At 40.0% G+C, this 19580-nt stretch overlaps 1 protein-coding gene across 2 annotated transcripts in view; it reads right to left on the bottom strand.

Moving 5' to 3' along the window:
* The window catches only part of ZNF292 (zinc finger protein 292), an 86127-nt gene extending 71781 nt beyond the window's left edge, over nucleotides 1-14346 (bottom strand). The window contains exon 1 of one of the 2 annotated variants that reach the window (XM_028508888.2): nucleotides 14050-14346. In XM_028508888.2, coding sequence (XP_028364689.1) covers nucleotides 14050-14217 — 168 coding nt within the window. In that variant the 5' untranslated portion in view covers nucleotides 14218-14346. The remainder of the gene's footprint in view (nucleotides 1-14049) is intronic. The other variant, XM_028508889.2, reaches the window with a different exon arrangement.
* Between the last annotated feature and the right edge of the window lie 5234 nt (nucleotides 14347-19580).

The raw sequence follows: 19580 nt of genomic DNA, 5'->3' as shown, positions 1-19580 counted from the left end.
GGGAGCAAGAAACAAAACAGAAGCCCCTACCTTGGGTAAAGTTCCTCCAGCATCTTCTACTGACAAAGCTTAACTTCCTGCAATGAAGAAACACCCAAAGGGTCAAGCTCCAACATCACAGAGCAAGTAAGAGAGTTGACTTAGAGCTGGGATGGAATCTGACAGCTGTTTCACTGATGCTCAAGTATCTTCATAACGAGTAAAGCATGACAGAAACAATAAACTGTAAATATATATTACATTAAATTTGACTAAAAGACAGCATCAAAAAAATCTGATTGGGTCACTTCGGTCACTCTGAAAATGAGGAGGCAGTTATTTAACAATACGAGGAATGACCCCCAAACACCCAGAATTTATTTGTAAAAAATTGTGTTACTTATTCTTACATGTTTAAACTTCAGTCATCTTCAAAGTACTCTCCATTTGATGCAATACACCTAACAAGATGTTTTTCCCACTGCTCACAAGTTTTCGAACTTGTTGATTTGATGCCTTTTAGTGCTTCTGCCAACTTTTGTTTCACCCTCAGCAAAACATTTCCCTTTGAGGGTTTTTCATCCAGGGAAACAAACAAACAAACAAACAAAAAAGCTGCAAGAGGTGAAATTGGTTGAATAGGGAGGGTGGGGCATGAGGTTATGCCATTTTTGGTAAAAAACTACTGAATATTCAGTGCAGTGTGGGCAGGTACATTGTGCACTTGTAAATCATCCATCATGAGACAGGCATATGTATTGGGTCTTCAAAGAAAAATTCACTGAACTGAAACCAAACGCAGCCTCTCACAACACCACCAACTGGTTCACTGATACAGCTGGGTTCCTAGAACATTCCTCTAGTGGGGAAGCCTGTACTACAAGGGGCCCGTCCTCCAGATGATAATTCCAGGGTTTTTCTGGGTCTCCTTCATACAGCTCAGAAACTTCAGGTACTCACAGCACTATAAGACCATTTCCAAAAGGAGTATACGATGAAGTACAGAGGGGAAAAATGTCTTTTTCTATTAAATTTATCTAAAACTTTATTATTTAATGAACAGACTCAATAACTATAAGCTGAAACAGTATAGATGTGTATGAATATGTGTATATATATGAGATTTATAATGAACACTCCCATATTGAGGTTTAAAATTCAAATGTTCAGTAGTAGGATACCCAATCAAAAGAAGTTTAAACCTGGCTGGTGTAGCTCAGTGGATTGAGCGTGGGCTGGGAACCAAAGTGTCCCAGGTTCAATTCCCAGCCAGGGTACATGCCTGGGTTGCGGGCCATAAACCCCAGCAACCACACATTGATGTCTCTCTCTCTCTCTCCCTCCCTTCCCTCTCCAAAAAATAAATAAATAAAATCTAAAAAAAAAAAAAAAAAAAAAAGAAGTTTAAAGACCACTAATGTAGACAATGGCCCTAGTTTTCCCCATGGATTTTAGGTACTTCTTTTTACCTCAAGAGGCCACATACTTAACAAATGTAGATTTTTTTATTAATCCAATAAAATCAAGAATTCTACTTACTATATTTAGAGATTAGAAACTGATTTCTTCAACACGTTGCTCTGGTTGTAGTTCATAAATATTTACTGATTACCCTTAAAAGACCCACATATTGCTCAAAAAATTCAAAACAAATTCCCTCTACTGCTAAACAAAGAACCCTAATTAACACATTCTTTAGTAAGGCTATTACCCAAATTCTCCACTACAATGCTCATATTCACTGTTCTGCTTTCTGAAGTTTAGTTTCAAATGATTAAAATTTATTATTGTAAATACCCTCTGTACCCTGTAAAACAAATTTCAACAACCAACAACCAGCAACCTACGTACTCCTTCCAGAAAGAAAAAGCAATGCTTTGGGGGGCGTTGGGTTTTGCTTGCTTGTTTTTTTAAAAATGAAATCCTAGTTATTTGACTTGGGTAAGTTACTTTACCACTCTGGGCCTCAGCAATCTACATATAAATAGGGACAGTGATTACCTACTGAAGAGGGTTGCTGAAGATTAAATGATTTTCTCTCCCCACCACCCTTCTCTCATACACTCCTGTTTGTTTTATAAGAACTATACATATTTTATCAACCTGAATCCTTGCCTGCCCTGAACATAGGTACCAATGTCACAGTTGAGATGCAACAAAAATGGTCAGGAGAAATCTAATTTTAGAAAGTAATGGACTCTTAATAAGCAGAAAATTCACTCCTCCATTCAACAACTGAAAACCACCTATTCAAGGAAAAAGGGGGAGATAATCATTCAACAAAATTTAATTACTCATGATTTAGTAAAATAAGGCATGGCTCCTTTTAAGAAGCTCCAATTTGTGGGAAGGGAATAAAAGACAAACACAAACATAATACAGAAAGCTATGATAAAAGCCAGAAAACACACACAGGTCAATAAAAAAGGATAAGGAATATGCCATTAAATTCATTTAGGACTATAGGAAAGCCTCATGAAAAATGTATTAATACCTAATAATCTCATCAAAGATTAAGGAAAAGAAATGTGCAGAACTGGAGTGATAACACAAGAAACACTAAAGGAGAAAGCTAAAGCCAAAGCAAAAGTATGGGAGGATATGTAAACTATACTATAAGACTAGACTATAAAAGGCTAAGACTTCAAAGAAAATAAGAGATATGGCTGCCAATTGGCCATGCTGGCCCACTGGAAGTCCTCAATGTAACAATACCAGTGAGCTTAAACTTTATCTTTCACAGAATAACATTTTATGTGGTGCTTACTTATGTGATGGGCACCATGATGATGTCTCATTTAATCCCCACAACCCTATGAAATAGGTATTATCATTTAATAGATTAAGAAACTGAGCCCATAGCTAGGAAATGGTAGCACTGGGATTTCAACTCATGGTGTCCAACCCAAAATCTGAACTCTTCAATACTGCACTGCCTTTTAAAGTCTTTAAAGACAGACTATAATATTAATATAATACTCATTTTTTGAAAAGATAAAAAATAGATAACCTTAGTGACAATACAGTGGATTGGAGAAGACAGAAATGTACCTTCATTAAAAAAAAGTTTCTGTTGTATTTTCTAAGTGGCCATTGATAACATATGAGATATAACCAGAGAAGGATACAGTAAACCGTGCATGAAACAAATGGACAGAACTTGGCCACTGGGCTGTGGAGATGAAATGAGAGGGAGCTAAAATGGCTCAAGATTCCAAAATTTAAACTTTGCAGGGAGTGCTGTCACCAATACCAACAGGCTTTCTTTTTGGTGGAGGGTGGGGCAGTGGAAAGAAGAGTGGGTTAAGTTCAATTTCAGACATGTTTACTTCAAAGTACCTACTGAACATGGCATGGAAGAGTTTCATAAATGGTTTGCAAGTAGGAGCCAAGGGCTAAGAAAAGTGGTAACGTTTAAAACAAGGGACACCTGGAAATCCTATCCAGAGTGAGTGACAGAAGATGTCCAGAGTGGATGACTGCTGAAGATTAGTATGTAAAGCATGGATTATCAATCAGAGCACTATGATCCACTTGAGGGAGGTTTGTGTCAGATGCCATAACGAGGTGGGGAAAATTGTTGACATTCACTAATGAAGAACGAAAAGAAAAGAACATTGCCAAAATCTCCCCCCCCACACACACAGTGAAAATTTTAATTTAGTCCTCAAATATATTAATACTAGCTAATAATTACTGTGAACTTCCAGCAGGCAAAATAGTTACTGAAGACATGCGATAACAGAAAATATATATTGGTCTCTGCCCCTAGTTTCTGACACAGAGCTCTAAAGCCCTTTTAATTTCCTAAGTGGTAAGACCACTACAAGCGTCTCTTGTTCTAATATTTGTCTTTGACTCCATTCCTGACATAGGACTCCTAAAACTCTTGTAAATTCCTAAGTGATAAGAGCACTTTTGTTCTATTATGGGCCTGGATGGCTCCTGGAGAAGGAAGAGGCAGGTCACCAGAAGACCAAGTCATTATTAAAAGCTTAGAAGTTTGAGCCTCACCCCAAATCCTCCAGAGAGGGGAGAAGGGCTAGGAATGGAGTTAATAATTAATCATGCTTCCATAAAAATACTAACAGCGTGGGGTTCACAGAGCTTCCAGGAGGATGAACACTTCCACATGCAAGAGATGACATACCTCAACTCCACAGAGAAGCTCCTGCTCTTGGTACTCTCCCAAACCTTGACCTATGTATCTCTTTATCCAGTTGCTTATATGTCTTCTTTATCACATCTTTTAATAAGCACAGTAAACTTATCCCCGAGTTCTGTGAGCCACTCAGCAAATTAATCAAACTGAAGAGGAGATTGTGAGAAGCTCAGATTTATAGCCCACCTTGTCAGAAGCATGAGTGACAACCTGAGCTTGGGACTGGCCTCTGAAGTGATGGTGGGGAGGGGCAGACATATGGGATTGAGTCCTTAACCTCAAAATGTCTGACACTTTGGGTGACAGGTGAATTAATTTATAGGTCACCCAGCCGATGTCAGAGATTTGTTTGTTGTTGCAGGAAAAAGCCCTCATACATTTGGTGACCCGAAGTGTTTTGTGAGTAGCAAAGGAGACTCACAGGAAAAAAACTTAACGGTAGTAAGGAACTGAGTTTTCCCTTTAAATGAGACAACTAAGGAGCAATCACAAAAGGTAGTATCCAGGAGAGCAGTGTAAATAAATTGAAGGAGGTGAAGTTAAGATTGGGTCACAAATATTTTTAAATGCCAACAGGGTCTGAACTGGTAGCATCCTCAGCCTGCAGCCGTGAGTACAACATTGCCAGATCTTCTGATATTCCGAGAGGCCAAACACTCTCATTTCTACATGAAAACATGATTTTGTAAATGCTGACAAGTAAATATTCTTAAAAACAGTATGTAGGCACATGAAGTTGTCAGAGCTGCTAGACTGCTAGTCAAGTCTACAGTTAATAAAGTATTAAAGACATGCCAAGCAAGTGACCTTTAAAAGAACACTTTCTTAAGGGTGGTGACAGATAGAGTCCAAACTGCAAGGAAAGATAAGAAATGAAGGCAATAAATATGGTACCTTTCCAAAAAGTCTGGCAATAATGATTAGAAAAGAGTTAAAGAAAATCTCTTTTAGAGTAAGTGGAGTCTCGTAAGTGGAGAAAGGATAAGAGAAAAGGGAGAAATCTGAAGACAGATGACCAAAGTGACTGACACCCCCCCCCCCCCATAGGCTAAAAGACAGGAGTGATGGTAAGAAAACTAACGAAGACAGAGGAAAGTGGATAGGTTTTCTGAGGGAGTGAAAGATCAAGTGCACAGATAAAAAGATACACTTTCCAGAGAACCACTACTTCTTCGGGAACCCAAGGAAGAAAATGAAAGATCCAGAGAAAATATATGATGATGATTTGGGGGAATGTATATGCCTAGGTTTTCTTAATAAATTTCCAGAAAGAATTAAACATTAGCACTGGGTATATCTGTGGAACTGTTTGTGCCATAAGTTTCACTAGTACTTATCTGTATTTTGCTGTGTACAATGCACACTTGTTTTTTGGCCCAAATTTTTGAGGGTAGTATTTATTGTTCCTACCATAAAGTACAGTTTCCCCATTGTACTACATGCATGTCAAGAGCTATGCTTCCAGAGAAATAAACTGATTTTAAATTGTAGGTTCAATAAAATTAGTTTACTTAATGTGCCTTAGCATGTAAGACAAGAATAAGGAGCACAATTAAAGGTCTTTCAAAATTAAATATATGATTATATCTCTAAAACAAACACACTTCATTATCTTTGGGAGAGTACACAGAAGCAGTAGAATGAGGAAAAATAAGAAAAACCCCTGTTTAAGAAGGAAATGTCACAAAAGAAGTATGCTTCAACTCCCTTTACATCCTTTAGCAATACTGCTGATATATTCTACATTAAGACTTGTCAAACTGTTCTGCAGAGGTAACTTTTCTGTTGTATACATCAAGCTATCAACCAAGATTTTTGGGGAAAGGGAGGCCCCCTAATTTTTTTAAAGTTTGAAAACTACTACCTAGATGACAAGAAACTAGAGTATATCAACGTTCTTTTATGAGGGAAAATTTCCTCTTAAATTCACTAATAGCTACCATTTACCATGAACTTCCAGCCTTTTAATATGCAAAGTGCTCAGCACTGTGTGGTAGTTGATGCTGCCCGCCCAAAACCTCAAGAATCTCTTGTATAGATCTTGTTTTACTTAATGAAAAAAAAAATCTGCACTCTAAATTCTTTTATATATACTTTGGTAGCTCACCAGATCCTGTGAATTAAAGGCCTAGGACTCTAAGGACATTTGTTTTAATTTTAACAAAGTTGTCTATTTTTGACTCATGGCATGCACTTTTACCTTTTCTTTGTTTCTTTATCCTGGAACTGGAGATGATATAGACTTCTGTTGTTGTAAGAAATGATCAAAGACACAGTTATTTAAAATGACTGTTGTAATATAAAGTGACATTTTCATTTGCACCTAGAGACTACTTTAGAAACATATTTGATGTTTTATATACAATGGCCTAGTATAATTTCAAAGCATTAATAATTCTGTAATTTTCAAGTCACCTACTGTCATTACTTTGAAAAATAACATTAGATTAACTTATTTACCAACTTGTTTGAAGCTTACATTTTAGAGAAAGCAGGGTTAGATTTCATTATAAAGTTACCTTTCTGTTTTGGTGGTGGAGGGCAAAGTACCTGCTGTGCGTGAATGTATCAAATTATTGGCCTTACAATTGAAAGGTTTTCTTTTCCCAAAACTCTATTTATCTTCAGATTTTGTGCACCTTTTTAAAAAGATGTAATTTACTCATTTTTTAGAAAGTGGGAAGGGAGGGAGAGAAACATCAATGTGTGAGAGATGATCACACATTGATCATCATTGATCAGCTGCCTCTCACACACCCCCAACTGGGGACCTGGCCTACAAACCCAGGCAAGGAACCAGCAACCTATTCAGTCTGCAGGATGGCGCCCAACCCACTGAGCTACACCAGTCAGGGCTTGTGCACGTCTTTTAATTATTTTCCTAGAATATACACCCTTTTCCCAAAATTTTAAACCTAGGATTTGAGAGTTTGGGATTAGAGAAGCTAGTATTACATAGAAACTAAAAATAAAAATTTTGAACTATGATTTTAATTCCAGCTATGTTATTTTCTGTGGGACTTAAGGCTTGGCTTTATACCTGTGTCCTCATCCATCAATTGGAGGTATTAATATTGTCTGCCTTAACGGTGTTATAAAGGTCTAATATTTTCACTGGGCTCAAGCTTAAATGTGTTTTATACCATGTGCCAGTATTTCTCAAACTGGGTTTCTTGGAATGCTGGATTTCTAGCATTTACTCTAAGGAATTTAAAATTGTATTTTAACTTTGATACTCTTCCTAAATAAAATGTAAGAATGCTATGAATCAACTCTTCTAGAAAGGGCACCTTGTATCTTACAACTGCTTACCTCTGTGCTTACTATTAAATTGAACTCAATAATTCCCTCTAAAAGCAGTGTTTTCCAAACTGTTGGTAACCATGATAACATCAAGGTGCACTTTTCAACTCTCAATGCCAAAAGAGAAACAATGTATCAAGAAGCTCTCTAGGAAAACACCATGTAGTTAAAAGTTACATGGGACAAACACATTAATGAAAAACAAACTTTCCATTTTATAAATTAAGCTACTCATGTGTTGTTGTTTTTTAACTCCCACCCGAGAACATTTTTTTTTTATTGCTTTTAGAAAAAGAGGAAAGGGGGGGTGGGAGAAAGAGACAGAGAAACACATCTACATTGATGTGAGAGAAGCATTGATCCTTCAGTTGGCTTCTCACACACACCCAACCAGGGACCGAATTCAGCAACCTTGGGTATGTGCAGTCCAAATAGGACCTGCAAACTTTTGGTCCATGGGACGACGGACGCTCCCACCAATTGAGCTAGCTGCACTGACCAGGGCTTAACTGGCTAATTTTAAGAACTAGATTTATGTGTGGGAGTTGTGAAATATACGGTGATTTCTCAACTTTGACAAAATCTCAAGGAAAATAAGCCCAGCAGCAGTTCTGTATAGTATTAAAAATCCTTGGCTTTGCAGGTCAGTCATATAAAATATTATAAGGAGCAATTGCAGAATACCTTTTCTCTTCCCCCAATTTAATTTAGGACCAAAAAGTGTCAAGGTGAGGCAAGCAAAATGTGGCAAAATTTTCCTTTGCTAAAATTGGTAGAAAAATGAAACTTAACTATCTCTAGCATGCAATCATACTAATTACGAACACTTTAAAAATTATTTCCCCTGAGCATTACCTAAACTTTTAAAATTTAAATGACTTATTACTCCCTTAATACCTAAAGTAATTATCACTAATTAACAAGCCATCTTTTCTTCTGATTTGAAGCATCCTACAAATTAACTTAAGATATCCTCTAATAATCAAAAGAAAAAAAGTCATTTTTTAGGAAAAGTGGTCAAGCATTTTCAAAATTCTTGATACCATAATTAAAGCTAAGCAAAACATACAGATAATCAAAATGTATCAAATAGATAAAAACATACAAAGAAATATTTTAACTGCATAATTTAAATACTCAGTGGCTCTACTAATAGTTTTAATTTAACTTTTGTTTCTTACACCAGTAAGGCACTAAGAATAGTTAGTAAAGGTACTAGGGTCTAGCTGAAATCCTATGTCAGTAAAACCTTCTCTAATACCTCAGCCTGAAGTGCTTACCTTCTACATTGACCTCTTTATTGAAATTACTAGACATAAAATTAACTTATTCCTCTAAATAGTTACCAATAATTACTGAATAATTAGACACAAGAACAGACTAGAATTATTATACTATTTGAAACAGAAAGCCATGGATTTTACATGCACAGCTATGGAATAACCTCAAAAACTATTAGGGGGATTATCTTTGTGGAAGGTGACTGGAGATCTAGGGTGGGAGATCAATTTTTGTTGTATTCCCTTTCTCAGTGTTTGAATTTTAAAAAAACCACTTCAATGTACTACATTTTCAATTTTAAAAAGAGAATAGAAAATAAAGCAAATGTGTTATTTAACAATACACTATCTTTTGACATTTCTTCAACTGTCATCCTGAAGTGGTATTTAAATTTTACCATATTAGTTTACGAGGCCTGTCCAGAAAGTATCCAGCCATGTAATAGGAAAGACATTTACTGAAGATGATACATGAAACATTGTACACAGGGCAATGATGCCTCAGTCTCTTTCAAAGTAGTCATTTTGGGACCTCATGCAATTCTTCCAGCATCTCTTCTACTGTTTAAAACACTGCAAAATCCTTTTTTGGAATCACCATCACCTGCCCCATTGTATTTTCCTGAATCTCATCAACAATTTGAAATATCTTCCCTTTCAAAGCACTTTTCATTTACACTTAATTTTCATTTCATTTAGTTTTGTGAAAAGCCAGAAGTCAAAGGGCACCAAACCTGGGCTGTAAGGGGCTGAGCCACCTGGGTCATTTGACATTTCACTGAAAAACTCTGCACCAGATGTGATGCATGAGCCAATGCATTGTCCTGATGAAGCTGCCAATCGTCAGTTGCCCATAGCTGCAGCGTTCTGAATCACCTGAATAGTTTCTGTGGAGGAATGTTCAAGCTTCACGCAAAATCTGATGGAGATTTGTTGCTCTACTCACTCAGTCACTTTGAGTGTTGAGAGCCACACAGCACACATGCTCACTCAATGGGGTGGGTCTACCATCCCCACTGACTAGTACACTGAAGTCATTGCTCATGCATGCATGCCAGTCCACTCTCCTTGGCTGCCAGGTTACATCCATGTCGTGCAAACCTCGTTATATTAACAATGGCTGGACTTTTTCTGGACAGATCTTGTACATCTCACTGGCTTTCCTCTGTATCTTATATCCCTTGCTAACATCTAAACTTAGTTCCTGCATTAAATGCCATCTTAAAAACACAGATTAAATTACATCAAAAGGTCAAATATCTGTTTAAGTCAGGGCAATTAAGTATGTTGAATTTGCTATCCTCTTTAACTTAGTAAAAGTGAGTTGTTTCAGTAATTTTTTAAATAATTGCTTGTAATTCTTGCTAAGGAACTATTAATTTTCTTGATCTTGCAAGCTCAGTGTAAATTAAAATATAGTTGCACAGCACTTACCTGGACCTGTTCCAGATTAACTACATTTCTTAATATAACTATATTGCCTTAACATGAAAAGAACATGATTTTAAAAAAATCTTAATATATTCTTTTTCATTCTGTTCACAGTTTCTTAAAAGGGCACTGTGGGTATTTAGAGAGAGGGATAAATTTCAGTGGGGTGAAACTGTCTTGTTCACTTAAGAAAATTTAGCATCCATGCCCCACAGGCACTAAATGCCAGTATCACATCCCCAGTCACTGCAATGACCAAACAACTGACCCCACTTACTTCCAAATGCCCTTTAAGAGAGAAATGCAGAAAGAAAACATACTATGTCCAGTTAGTTGAGAAACACTGCTTATTGAACTAACGTATAAAAAGTGTATGTGTGTGTGAAACACACACACTCTCTCTTCCACAACTGCAAGTCAACCTTCTAAAAACAATGATCAGCCATGAGAAGACAAATGACCTGTAAGTCATATCTCATATTAATCAACTAGTCATCTATCCCACTACATAATACTATCAACAAATATCAGGCCCCCCAAAATATCCTTCTTCAACTATTACAATAGTTGAACTTTTAAGTTAATATTTATTTTAAAATCATTTTAGAACAATTACGTTGGAATGCTTCTGTTTAAATTCCTCCAAAAACTAATATTCCATTGTACTGCACACATCTCAGAAATAAAAGATATAAATCACAGTTAATTATCATTATCTGTCTACCTTCTCTCCAGAGAATATAGGCTCCTGGGAGACAGGGATACCATGATCACAGTTGCCTGGCCCTTAATGTAGGTATTCAATAACAATGCTGAATGAGTGAATGAATATTGGCTTAATCTTATACAATAAATAGTCCAAGAAGTTCCAACTATAATAAATTTTTATATATAGTAATGATCCTGAAACCAATGCAAGAAATTATTTTAGGAAAACTAATGAATCAACTACATTACCCAGATTAAAGCTAGCTTGTAAAGATAAGGTAAATTTAAGATTTTTTGAGAGCCACTCCCAATACGCCCATCTTCTACTACCTTCCTCTCCTCCCAACTAAGCTTTAAGTAAATGTTGATGTAAATAAGTGGGGCATGCTTCCAGGAAGCCACCCAATATAAAGAGCAAACAATACTTTTAACACTCAGATAAACTTAATATCTTTCATTGCTATTTTACTTTTTAGAATTTGAGAAACCTGTTACTATCCTGACTCACTCAAAAAGAAAGAAAATCAATAAACTAAAAAGTGTAAGCAACTTCTATACTTGTAGGTTTCATTATATTCTTCAGAAATTCACCTTTTACTGAGGTAAAAATTCAAAATATAAACTTAATTCATTTAAAAATAAATGCAGCAGTGAGGATTATGCAAGCATGAAACACCAACACTTACAGAATATTAAATCTGAAACTCACTAACTCTGACAAATGTGTATCCTTTCATCTTTGCGTTCTTGAAGTATTGTGAGTATCTCAGTTTTACAGTAAAAACTCAGAAAATATTAAATGATAATCTTTTAGGGTTAGAAAAGATAAATGTTAAATGATAATCTTCAGGGTTAGAAACCAAGACAATGTCTAGTATTATTTTTAGACTGCTCCAAATCAATTCCATAATTGTTAACCACAACTTTGCTCAACTCATTAAAAGGTTAAGGAATAATGGTTAAAACATATTTTTAAAGATACAATTATGTTTCAAGTTACTTCCACTTGACAAGATCACTAACACAAATAGGTTACTTTTTAAAAATTATATAAAATGTTCTAGGGGGGAATCAAACATCAAATACACTCACTACCTATTTAAATAATGGAGACCACTTTCAAATGCATTTAAATTATTGTGGGATTTTGGTGCATGAAGTCTTTCATTATTTTTCAAGTCCACAAGCCCAGCATTTGTTTTATTAGTGTTTCATGTAGCACTGGTTAATAAAAACAATTTATGTGTTGTAAGACTAATTATTTAAAACTAATAAGGAAATTACTTTCATACTGATAAAAAAAGAATGCTGTTTCACCCATCTTCAATATTTTTTAAGTGACAGCTCTATAATGTTGCACACCCTTAAAAAGTTCAACTTGCATAAGGTTCCATTTTCCCAGAATTACTAATCCTGCTTATAAATACTGCTGGCCTAGAGTATTTAGATTAATTAGCCTTAAATCCATCAGTGGACACTGTTATCTGGGAAAAAAAGTCTTTCAGCAAAGTGAGACTTTTAACACTTTTCACTGATTAAAAAGCTGACCTAACTTATAAATGAAAGACTTCCTTTTATGGGCATCTTACTGAAGTATATTTTTATATCTAAAATAAGTCTTTATGTCTGAAAGACCAATTAAAAATGAGTGGGTACTGCCAGGGTAGTGAAATTGGAAAATTCCAACAATTCTCTGAAACAAGGATTCAAAAGAATGACAGGATCTCTCATTTTGCCACAGGTATTCACCACACTCTGTTACCCTAGGAAGGCTTTCACACTGCCTATATACACATCCTCCTAGACAAGCCACTTATCACACAAAGTTGCATTTTTTTTAAGATAATGAACCACCAGCAAGTAATTAGTGACCATAATGTACATACAGCAATGGAGAATTTTTTGTATGGTATCAGGTATTCCTGATTTTATCAAAGATTTTAGAACTTAGGAGGCAAGGAATTAAGTGAAATGTAATCTAGTCTGAAATGCTAAAATGGTCCACCATTGTTCCACCTTCAATTCAGGATCTTTCCAAAACAACTTCTTCATGATGTATTCACAAGCTAACTCTAAAGGTGACCTGTATAAATCGTGTCTTTTCCCTCAAGACAACCAAAATCTTCACCATAACCAGCAGCAACTCCTTGAAATTTCAGACACAACTGGAAGTTTTGTAATCAAGTCCAAATGTAAACCCACAAACTCTGATTTCTATCAAAATGTTAACATTCTAAATCCTGGTTAGAATGCAATTACTGGAAAGCAGTGTCCTTGTGCAAGAAAAGGTAAGGTCTGAATTGGACCAGAGCACAAATCCACAAGAACCTCAGTCCTCTCGGTTTCAAAGTAATAGGGGGGTGAGGAGATGGGGGTGGGGGGTAGGACAGAAGCAACCGTACCACTCGAAGGGTGAAAGCAAAAGAGAAGTGGACTGTGGAAAAGCCGACCTAGAGGGACGTTGCAGCCCAGAATACACAGAGACACCTCCTTTCTAGCGGAGAGAGCAACCTTTACCATGAAAGTGGTGCATCAAGCAAAGGCAAGAAGACACAACCTCCACGCCCCTTACCCCAACCTCTCGCCCAGCAAGAAGAGGTCTGCAAGGACTTCTCCTCCGAACATCAACAAAGGCCCCTTCAGTCCCAAGGCGAAACTCGAACAACAAAGGCCCGCAGACAGCGAGGACCAGGCCGGGGGCGGGACAGATGAAAGCTGGAGTGGAGGCAAAGGAATAAACCAGAGGGGGCGGAGGCCCGTTGGAGTGGGAGACAGAAGCGCATAGGCGGGGGGCGCGGTAATCCCCAGTGCACAATAAGGAGGAGGAAGATGGGGACCTGGCCTCCATTCCGCCCCTACCCTCTCTCTGTGGCGGAGAGGGCTCCAGTCCTCTCCGTCTACACCTCCTCGGCCTCGGGGACCGCACAGCCGGAGTTCGGGGAAGGAAAGGGGAGGGGGATTTTCCGCCCAGACCACAACTCCCTTCCCCCAGCCGGGAGCTGCGGACAACAGGAGCCACAACGGCGCCCACACAAAGACGCCTTCCCCGTACTCCCCGCTCCCACCCCGGCAGCGGCTACAATGACTCCAAGGCAGAAAGGACCAACGCTCGGCCACCAGGCGCTCGCTCGCCCTCTTCTCCTTCTAGCTGGGGGGAAGGGGGAGGGGACCCCCAGGCACTCTCACCTGGCACAGCTGCTGACAGTATTCTGTGGCCGCTTCTACGGCCGACACCTGGCTCTCCCGCAACTGTCGCTCCAGCTCTTGGAGGCGCTCCCCCAGACGCTGCAGCTCCGCGACGCAGCCGCCTCCGCCGCGACTCAACCTCTCCTGCTCGGCCTCTTCGTCCGCCATCTTCACACCCCGCTCCGTCGCGTACGCACCTGGGTCACGTGATAACACAATGCCACGTTCGGAGGGGTCACGTGCCGAGCGCGCTCGCACGCCGCCGATCACGTACAAAGGGCCCGTTAGGGAGGATGAGGGGCGCGGTGGGGAGAATGGCGGGAGGGAGCTTGGGGGGAGGTGAAGGGTAGGGAAAAGGAGGAGGGCGGGGTTGGGGCGGTGCGGAAAACCGCGGTTTACTTTCCCCGGGCGGGAAGTGGGCAGCAGCGGCCGAAAGGGGCGGGCCGGCTCAGGCCTATTCTCGGTCACGTGGGCTCCTCGATCGAGGGAAAATCCTAGGAAAGGGCTGCCCTTTAGAGTGTCCCGTTCCCGGCGTGGCTTTTCCCACTCCCGGGAGTCTTCCACACACATATGCCCCACTTCCCCAAGAGGACCAGTGTGAGCCGTCTCGGGCAATGGCTGAATTCGCAGTTGGCCTGTAGGCAAGCCAGAGACGGGAAGAACGAGAAGATGAAATACCTACCCATGGACGTTAATCGTGAGAACCAAAGCGAGAGTATGAATTGTCAAATTTGTCTGGCTTCTCACCAGGTTGAGGAGGAGAAATCTAATGTCTGAGGTGTCGGCTCTCGCCCCGCTGTCCTCTTCAGCCCCCAAAACGGCTATCCCCTGAAACGCGATTTCTAGGAGGTGGAGGCAACAAAGGAAAATAACAGTTGCGTCAGAACAGAATGAAGTTCAAATCCTCTTCGGGAGGACGGAGCAAACTCCTGGAAAGCATATCTTGAAAAATTAGAGATTATAAAATTGTGCACATTGTAACAAGAGGACTTTAACCACGAAAGAATTTCTAGAATAAATGATAGCTGACTAACCCATTTCACTGTGATTTAAGATTCTTTCTGCTACACACTACAGAAATCACCAACACTGAAAACACGCTGTATATGAAAGGACTTAAGAAAGTAGGTCAAGAAAAGAAAAAAAATAAGCAATAAGGACTCCATTAAAAATTACAACGGAGGAGGAGAAACTCATGCTAAAATAAAAGAATATTATCCAGAATTATAAATTCAACAGCACTTTTTCCTGAGCTGCAAATAGAACTAGCATTGTGGACCATATTTTAGTTACAAGCTGGAAGGAATGAATACTTGGCACTTGAACAAAACAGTGGAAGAGGTACTACAAAAATTCAAGTGGTTAAGCCTAAAGTTCAGAATAAAATAAATACTTTGTTAGTAAGCACACAATAAGACAAAAAGGCTTATCTTTCTTACAACTGAATGGTCTACAGAAATTCAGAAATAATGATATTGAAGAGACATCTAGTCTTTTCACTGTCATATTCCAAGAGAAGCATATTTTTCTAGTACAGGCATTTAAGATAAAAAGAATTCCTACTGTTGGCAGCATCCTTTTCAAGAGCTTTCTTGTATTAACAGAAAGTGTTCTGGGTAGTATGTTGTCCAGAATGAATGTTTTGTAATGCATTAGTGGTGGGTTGTTTTTGAAGTGCCATTATGTAAGGTGAGTGGACACAAACTGAACCCATTATGAAAACCAGTATTGGCTTAAACAGTACACTTGTGCTGATACTACATATTAACAAGACAGGTTCTTCACATATTTACTCATGGAAGAAGCTGAGGAGAACATTCAAAGCTAAAGTACAAGGATATAAAAGTACCACTGAGACCTGGCTGGCGGGGATTAGTGGATTGAGTGCCCACCTGCAAACCAAAATATTGCCTGTTTGATTCCCAGTCAGGGCACATGCTTCGGTGGTGAGCCAGGTTCCCATGTGGGGCACGTGAGAGAACAACCACACACGGATGTTTTTCTCCCTCTCTTCCTCCCTCCCTTCTCCTCTCTATAAAAGTATAATAAATAAAATCTTTTTTTAAAAAGCATCACAGAGCTGAAAAAGCAGCAATTAGGACAGCTAATGGATTTTTAATATTTGCAGCTCACTTTTCCAAGTACTTTAGAAATCCAAATCAGGATTCTCCAATTTATATTATCTTACGATGCCAGTGAAAATATAAAAAGTGAGAAATATGGGATTAGCCAAATGTACCAGTAAATCCAAGGACAGATAAGGTATCAAAGGTTAGCAAAGTATATTTTCACTTCAAGTATAATGGCTTACTTACACCACACCTAATTTACAGAAAGGAAAAAAAGGAGAAAAGAAAGGAAAATATATCCAAATGTTAATTTTTAAAAAATAGCCTGAGAATGTAGGTCATTCCCACCTCCTGCCCATGATAGTCCTAAAACCAAAAAGATTTGATTAGCAAATTGATTCTGAGCACTATTACTGTCTTGCAAATGTCGCTCAGCATAGATGACTAAATCTTCCATTTTTATTCAGTATCTTTAAGACTTATCTTCTTCCTTGGGGATATGGTGGGGGGGAATGGAGACAACTAGAACAACAATTTAAAAATAAATAAACATCTCTTTTTAAAAAAGGACCTATCTTCCTGTTCCTTCATTCCTCTGTTTCAGAGTGTAGAAATATAAAAACTAGGAGTGAATTGTGTCATTATTTAATAATCATTTATTGAGTACTTATGTGCAGACATTGCTTGGTGGGAAATCAAAGGTGAAGAAAACTATCCCTTCCTTGAGGAAACTTACAGTTTTGTGGAAGAGTGACCTGCAATGGCAATACATACCATATAGGTGTTGTATTAAGAAAATGCATGTAGATTAAATGCAGAACATCAAAGTATTCTAAGGTGCTAATTAGAATGTCCACCAAATCGCTGTAGAAGTGCAAGTTTTTAATTAAACGAGAAGGATTGGATACTCCATCCCTTGACAGGTTGACATTGTCTTGGCGAGCTCAGAAATAATCATTATTACGATTGAAAAGGCCTATCAACAGGTACACATCACTTATTGTACCTAAGCCCCAAGCTGTCAGTTAATGGGAATCATTTTATACATATACTTACTGAAGCGTTCCCGAGGGAATTCGGAGGCCCATTCCATCCAGAAAACAAGAATAAACTTCGGGGCCAAGAGACTCTGCGTCTCAGGGGAGCTCCGTGCGGCTGGCGCCCGTGTGCATTTTGGACACAGTGCGATTGCTGTCACGGGCGTGATATAACCATTTCACTTCACTAAGAGCCTTGATTTCGGAGTAAATCTGGGAGACAGACACAGACCTCTCTCTACTCCACCCCTGCTATCACTAAGGCTGGGAAGACCCAGAGGGGGCAAATGTCTCTGCATGCAGGCTGCGCGTGCCTCCTGGCTTAACGAGTTCCCTAGGCTGCACAGACCCGTACTGGCCGGTGCACATTTTTCCCCCTAGAATTCTTGAAATAGCAGGGCCTACCAGGGACAGGAATGTAGCTGGTTTGTGCCTGCCAACAGAGCCGGGGGCCGCGTCAGGGATGCAGCCAGAGTGGCGTTTGCAGAATGACGGATCGCTCAGGAGGAAGGCCCTGCAGGTCATTCCGACTCTGGGCCCACAGAAACCCCATAGCCCGGGCCGGCCCCTGCACGCTGGGGGGCAGCGCGAGGCCAGGAGGTGGCGGAGAGCGCGCGCCTTGAGCTGCTGTTTATCCTCCCCCGGCTCTGTCCCTGGGTGGGCCCTGGCCACCAGGAAGGGCCGCAGGGTTGTAGCCCGGCTAAAGGCTGGCTCTGCTCCGCTCCGCTCCGCTAACCCTGTCTGCGGATCTCCACTTGGCGGAGGCCAGACTGGGCTCCCCTGGCAGCCCGGTGCTCGCTCGCCTGGCAGCTGAGTGGGTGCTCGAGACGCTGGTCCCTGGTCCCCGGCGCTCAGCAACCTCCGCCCCGGCATTTGCAGCCACGGCTCTTCCAACCAGAGGTGCAAATCAAGTCCGCCGAAAGGCTGTGGCTTCTGGCCGGGCAGCACCGGCCGCCCGGGGCCTCGGGACGGAGAGATTCTAGACCCTCTCCAGGGAGCGGCGGGGTGCCGGGCCTATTAAACCGACCCGCCGAGTCTGTATCTCGGAGGCCAGGACGCGGGCTCTGCTGCTGGGGCTCGCACTCAGTCTGCACATTTCTCAAGGGCTGGGCTGCCGGACCCACACAGGCCGCCGCCTAGATCTCAAGAAATGAGGGCTGGAGTCTGTCTGGGGCTCTGTGCAGTTGAAAGTCCTCCCCAGAGTCTGGGAAGCAGTGCTGTGGTCACAGACACAAAGAGGGAGCACGGGTTAAAGCTCTAGTGAAATGGGGTAAGTACACCACACTTTTCCAAGGGGTGCATTTTCCTCGACAGGAACAGTGAAGTAGAGTCTAATAAATTATTGAGAATATGAGGCAGGTACTATACCACAGAACTGAAATTATTCCAAAGACACGGGAAACGTTGGACCCACATTTAAGAAGATTAACTTTAGACCTTAATGTCTTCCCAGAAAGATAATAGCGTATATATTCAAATGAACAGATAATTAGCCCTGGCTGGTGTGGCTCGGTGGATTGAGCACCTGCTGCGAAGGAAAGGGTTACAGGCTGAATTCCCAGTCAGGACACTTACCTAAGGTTGGCCGGGTCCCCAGTAGGCGGCGAGAGAGAGGCAACCACATTGACGTTTCTCTCACTTCCTCCCTTCCCCTCTCTCTAAAAAGAAATAAATAAAATCTTTGTAAAAAAAATGAACAGGTAATTAAATGAGGAGGGATATTTGTATTGCCTATTTCACAAGTGGCAGACACAAGGCCCTCAGCCGAATCCGGCCCTCCACCTTGTTTTATCCATCCTGGCACCTTGTTTCTACCCCATGGCAGCTCTGGGCTCTCCCTTAACTGTTAAGGAGTAGTTACATTTGTACTGTCCTAAAATTACATTCAGCCCTTTGAAGGCAATGGAGAGGCTGATGTGGCCCCCTGGTGAAAATGAGTTTGACACCCCTGGCCTATTTGGAATTTTTTCTTTCCACATGGGGAAAAGCCATTGTGGATGAGAAAGAGTAATAACATCTTAAAGAAAAATGGTTTTAATAGGGCCTCAGTCACTCAAACTTACAAATTAATCAAGTGAAAATAATTGAGAAATGAAGCAAAGTAAAATCTGGTAAGCATAAATGTGGTATGTTACATACTGTCTCTCTAGGAAATTCTTGAGTTGGTTCCTAGCATCTCTTCAAAGAAGCAAGAAATGTAGAAAGTACCTTTCTTTACTTATATGTCCAAGATTTATTCATCATACCTCATTTATCTCTTTGAAAATCCATTACAGAATATCACTTTTGTGACACCTGATTTTTAAAAATAAAACTGCCAAAGTGTGGTGAACTTGGAAATGTACAGATCTCTCTTCACAATTTAGGACATCAACTTCTTAGGACTTTGCTGAGTTCAGTGATTCTTACAGACATATTCTTCAAT

The sequence above is a fragment of the Phyllostomus discolor genome, chromosome 4 (assembly GCF_004126475.2).
Source record: "Phyllostomus discolor isolate MPI-MPIP mPhyDis1 chromosome 4, mPhyDis1.pri.v3, whole genome shotgun sequence".
In the NCBI taxonomy this organism is placed as follows: Eukaryota; Metazoa; Chordata; class Mammalia; order Chiroptera; family Phyllostomidae; genus Phyllostomus; species Phyllostomus discolor.
This window is presented reverse-complemented; position numbering and strand designations above follow the sequence as displayed.